At 57.1% G+C, this 5,462-nt stretch overlaps 1 protein-coding gene across 1 annotated transcript in view; it reads left to right on the plus strand.

The window, feature by feature from the left end:
• Positions 1–63: 63 nt before the first annotated feature.
• The window catches only part of MSI1 (musashi RNA binding protein 1), a 21,747-nt gene continuing 16,348 nt past the window's right edge, over positions 64–5,462 (plus strand). The window contains 5 exon segments of the mRNA XM_023760411.1: positions 64–189; positions 309–448; positions 529–613; positions 3,438–3,479; positions 5,203–5,402. Of these exon segments, the coding sequence (XP_023616179.1) occupies positions 64–189; positions 309–448; positions 529–613; positions 3,438–3,479; positions 5,203–5,402 (593 nt within the window).

Below are 5,462 nucleotides of genomic sequence, written 5' to 3' on the forward strand. Positions count from 1 at the left end.
AATCAAAGAAGGAAAGTATCCCAACACAGTTCACGTAGGTCTACCTCCGACCGAGACCGTCCAATGGTCCATTTTATGCAGGTCAAGACAGAAGAAGTCGCAGAGGCTGACCTGGCGGTCACCAGCCTCCCCCACCGCCGGAAGAGGCACCATCGGCCACAATTCACGCCCAGCATGTCAGGAGAACGGGTAGGAGGCTCGACCAACAATCCAGAGCTTAAACAAGAAATTCATCCTCATCCGACTGTGGGTGTTTTGTGGAGCCTGGGGAAATGAGAATATCCTTAAAGTTGACGTCTCTTGGGTAGAGGACGGGGGAGGGGAGGGAGGCCGGGCGGGCCGGTGCGAGGCGGGTGTGTGTTGCAGAAGGGCTGCGCGAGTACTTCGGCCAGTTCGGGGAGGTGAAGGAGTGCCTGGTGATGCGGGACCCCCTGACCAAGCGATCCAGGTGAGCCCCTCGCCGCCCTCCTGCGCGAAGCCCCCGCCCGCTCTCCGCCGGGTCACCATCTGCCTCTCCTCCCCGCGCAGGGGCTTCGGCTTCGTCACCTTCGTGGACCAGGCGGGGGTGGATAAGGTGCTGGCGCAGTCGCGGCACGAGCTCGACTCCAAAACAGTGAGTGGCCTCGCGGCTCCGGGGGTCCTGGGAGCGGGAGGCCGCGGAGGAGAGGTCGGGGCTCTGCCCAGGGGCAGTCGGACGGGGTCCTGACGGAAGGGGGGAGTTTTCCGAGTAGAAGGGCTGCCAGGCTCGGAAACTTTGTCACTAGAGTTGAAGGCAGAGAGAAGAGAAACCACCCAGGCCTGCCCTGAGGTGCTCCATCTCCCGACCCCTCCAGTGTAGGTGAGGGAAGGCTCAGCTGCCCGCCCCCCCCGCACCCCCCGGCCCCCATAAGTGCTCATCTTCATGCCTCCGGGAGGAGGCTGGGGTGGGGCGAGGGCTGCAGGGACCCACCCCGTGGCTTCTGTGAACTGCAACTAGTATTTGGCGCTGACACCCTCTCATTCCAGACCAATGGCAGCGCATCCCTGAACACCCCCCTCCCGCCTCCCCTGACTTTTGGGCAGAGAACTCCTTGCTCTGTGACCTGCTGTACCAGGAAGGGTTCCTGAGAGGGAGCCAGCCTGCCTGGAAAGAGCCCTCTGAGGCTGGCTCTTAGCGGCTTGTTTGGGATTCAAACTGCTGGAACATTTTTGCTGTTGTCCCACTGCTCCCGGGTGTCTTGGGCCCTGCAGGGGGCGCTGGCCCAGGCCCTGGCTCAAGGGGAGAGGGAAACGGAGAAAGTGATAGGGGTTACTCTGCGAGGGGGTGACCTGTGACTGGGGAGACCATCTGCCCAGGGGCCGGGACAGTATGCTCTCTCTCCACACTCCCCCACTCTCCGCCAGCCCTGGGCCTCCCTGCTCGGCCGCACTGGCTCCTGTTTACCTGCAACAATAGCTGGTTGTGCCCAAGAATTTGTTAAGTTACCGCCTGTCCCCGCTCCTGTTATCTCCGCCAGGGCTCCCACTCCTGCTCCCGTGAGGAGCAGATGAGGCCAGGCCTCAACTTCGCAGCTCTGAAAGGATCTTGTTGGCCCAGCCTGAGTGACCCAGGCGGGGATGGAGAGACAGTGGCCTATTGTTTTTGGTGATTATCTGCCATCAAGCGGCCTGTTCTCCTACCGTCCCCTGTCCTCAGAATGCACGGTGGCTTCTGCACCTCTGTGTCCTGAGAGGCTGGGGAATGGAAGGTTGATAAGGGCCAGAAGAGAGGGGAGGAAGGAGGGCGAGATGGCCTCCTTCTGAGATTTAGAACTCAGGGGCAGAGGCCTCGTGTTTGGCATTCTCCGGCCCGAGTTAGGGGTGGTGGGAGGGAGGTTTATTGTGGGGAGTCTATTTTGGGTTCTGACTTTCACCTTTTATTTACTTGTTGGGTTTTATTTATGTTGCCGGCTGTGAGTCAGTGGAGGTGGGCGTACCCGGGTAGGGTGTGTGTGGGTCTGCTGGACGGAGCTTGGGTACCATCTCATCTCCCCATGGGGCGGGTCTGCTCGGGGGACCCACTGAGGGGTGCTCCGGTGGCTGGGGAGGCCGCTTCCAGGAGAAACGGGAGGAGGAAAACATGTACAAAATCACACCTTCAGACGGGGAAGTGGTCAGCGGGGATTTTCCCTGGAGCCGAGTGGGACCCTGGGAGGGAGGAGGCACTGCCCTCGCATGGACTTGGAAGGTTCCTTGTCTGTGGGCGAATCCCAGTGGGGGAGCCCAGAGGAAGCTGGCCCTTGGTTTGTGCCATTCAGGCAGAGAGCCGGTGGCCTAGAACAAGGCTGAGTTTTGAACAGAAGGAACTTTGGGAAAAGATAGCTTTTGCCTGCGACTGGCTGGCGAACTTCTGAATGGTGTCCACCCATGTGGGTGCCAAGAGACTCTGAAATGACCGGGCCTCATAGGTCCTGCATTGATCACAGTGTCTCACGCCCTGCCTGTTGCTGTTTCTAAGTACAGGTAGAGCACCCTGGCATAACCACATGCATGTTGCTGTTCCCTTCTGGTTGGTTGTTCACAGCCCAGGGCAAAGGTGGCCCCTGGGTAATAGCGCCTTTGCTTGTGCAGTGAAGGGCAGTTCACAAAGGACCGCTTTCACCTCGTTATCTCATTTGATTTCCCCCAGCCGCCCCTGCGAAAAGTGGATGTGATGGTCCCCACTTTGCAGATGAGGGAACTGAGGCTCAGAGGGGCCAGGCAAGTTCCCAAGAGCACAGGCCCGGCCAGGGGCCCAGAACTTCTGAGTCCAAGTCCTCTGGCCGCGCACGTCCCCAAAGCCTGGGCTCCTTCACCGGAGCCGAGCCTAGCGCGTTCTCAGGAAGCTGTTTGTGTGCAGCCTCGGGGAGAGCTGTTCGGTGTCGGTGATATCAGGGAAACAGAACGGAGTGCATTCCTGGTGGTTTATGGACTCTTATCTTGAAGCAAAGGCTTTCCATTCCCAAGCCTTCAAAGTCTGAATTGCACACCTCGCCTAGACAGGTGTCCGTCTGTGTGAAGTCAGTTCAGCTGGGAAGGTCCTCGAAATACCTGGTGCTTAAAGGAGTAAGACTTTGCTTGCTTTGGGGGGCTCTTGCTGTAAGCTAGACACCCTGCCAAGTGCTTGGCAAGCGTTATCTCATACAGCCTGCAGATGTCCCTAGGAGGTGGATGTCACTCTTTGTCCATTTTGCAGGTGAGCTTGACCCTGAGGCTCAGAGAGTTTAAGAAATTTGCCTAAGGTCTTTACAGCTGGGAAGCAACTTAAGTGGGATTTGAACCCAGCAGCCTGGCTCTAGGGCCTAAATGCTTAATCACTGCCCTTTCCTGCTAGAGGCTGGTTCTGTCACCTCTGTGTCCTGGGATGAGAAAGGTCTTCAGGGCTGCAAGTTGTGTGGCCACCCATCAATGTGTGATAACCAAGGCCCCTTCTCTTTCAGATTGATCCCAAGGTGGCCTTTCCCCGGAGAGCACAGCCTAAGGTACGTGTGTCTGTCTGGGAGGAGCTCTATTACGGAGGGCAGAGATGTTCCCAGCATTCCTCTCTGTGAAAGATGCTTCTGGAACCTCTGTGTGGACTGGGATGGGGGGAGGGAGGATTCTCGATATCCTTGCTCTGTAGATTGAAGACACCATGTATCATCTTTCCGTCTGTGCTCTGGGGTGGACTGGGAAAGGGGCTGCATGTGTTGGAATAAGGGGAACCTCTAAGCAGCGGTTCTCAACCTGTGGGTCGCGACCCCTGAAAATACATCCTGCATATCAGATATTTACATTACAATTCATAACAGTAGCAAAATTACAGTTATGAAGTAGCAACGAAAATAATTTTATGGTTGGGGGTCACCACAACATGAGGAACTGTGTGAAAGGGTCGCGGCATTAGGAAGGTTGAGAACCACTGCGTCTAAGGGGACTCATTGTCCTGTATTTGAAGCCAGTTTGGTTTGGACCCTGAGTGGAATTCTCACCTCGGAGATCACAGCCTCTGTTCCCAGTGCCCTGGGGGTCAAATCCAGGACAGACCTACCCCCTGAGGCTGAGCTAGAGTAGGGCCAGGGAGCTGCTTCTGACCCCGGTCACCCTGCTCCCTCTTGATGTGTTGGGCTTGAGGAGGGGGAAGGGACCATGGAGTTCATCACCTGCTGTCTTTCAACTTGGGTGACAGTGGCTCCCCTCCTAAAAGTCTCTCTTTCCCCGGTGCTGTGGCAAGTTTTTCTGGGTGTGCGGAAAACGGATTTCTGAGCAGTTGAGCTATATAGCACTCAAAACTTTTGGTCCAGGGCAGAGGCCTTAGATTCTATTCCAGGCCCCAGGGCAACTAGCCGGATCTTAATTTTTAAGCAGTTGAATATAGGAGACAGACAGGAAGGCTGGTTACAGAACAGGGACCCTGTGTCTCTGACTTATCAAGTGTCCTAGGACTGGGTCCCGCTCCAGGAGATCTTCCTTTCTCCTTTGCAAGAGGGGTGGTGGGCACTGAGATGCTCGCGGGTTCTGAGCCATGGTGCCCAGCTCCTGCCACAGTGAAGGGAGAGGGGCAACTTGTACGAGGCAGGAAAGGGGCATCTCTGGCAGGGCCTGAAAGCAATTATGGAGCAGGTATTCGAAGGCAGCCACGCCGGGGAGCACATGGTCGGAACTGGGTTAATTCCATTAAGCAGTTTGGTGACAGAAGGTGCTTTAGTGTTAGGATGGGGCTGGGAATTGCTGTGGATTAGCCATGCGCTCCTGGGGTAATTAGGACCATGTGTTCTTCCTAAAACAGGACTGGGGCCACAGGGCTGCCAGAGGTTGGATTGGGAGGAGATTGATGAGGAAAATGTCGGCATGGAGTTTAGGGGGACCCTGTGATGGGCCTTGGCCTCTCCCAGGGGGAGCTGGCGGGGTCTTTAAGTTGGGCTGTATGTAGGCCTGGGTCACTAACCCACCGCCTTCTCTGTGGTGGTCTTTAGGGAAGGCATTTTCCCCATAAGACCCCAGGGAGGGAGACACATTGGAGCCAGCCAGGGTGTGGGGTGCACAGCTGCCTGTGACAGGCCTAGAAGCGGGGGTCCGAGGGGGGAGCTCAGGGGGGGCCTTCCGAGTAGCTGGGGCCACAGAGAGCTTGTCAGCTGGCGCCCTGGCAGGAGGGCTCGAGCCCCTGCTGGTGGCAGTAGGCCACAGGACTCAGATGCCCACTTTCTCATTCTCTCCCCCTAACAGATGGTGACTCGGACGAAGAAGATCTTTGTAGGGGGGCTGTCAGTGAACACCACGGTGGAGGATGTGAAGCAGTATTTTGAGCAGTTCGGGAAGGTGGGTCCAATCTGGGGGCTCGCTGGGGGTGTGAAACGCCTGGAGTTGGTCAGTAGCGAGCAGAGTCCAGCCAGGTCACTCCAGTTGCTGCACAAGGTGAAAGAGGGGTGGGTCCTTCTAGAGGGTGAGGCAAGGCCAACCCACTGTTCCAGCTCTTGGCCTGCCCA

The sequence above is a fragment of the Myotis lucifugus genome, unplaced genomic scaffold, assembly GCF_000147115.1.
Source record: "Myotis lucifugus unplaced genomic scaffold, Myoluc2.0 scaffold_181, whole genome shotgun sequence".
NCBI lineage: Eukaryota > Metazoa > Chordata > Mammalia > Chiroptera > Vespertilionidae > Myotis > Myotis lucifugus.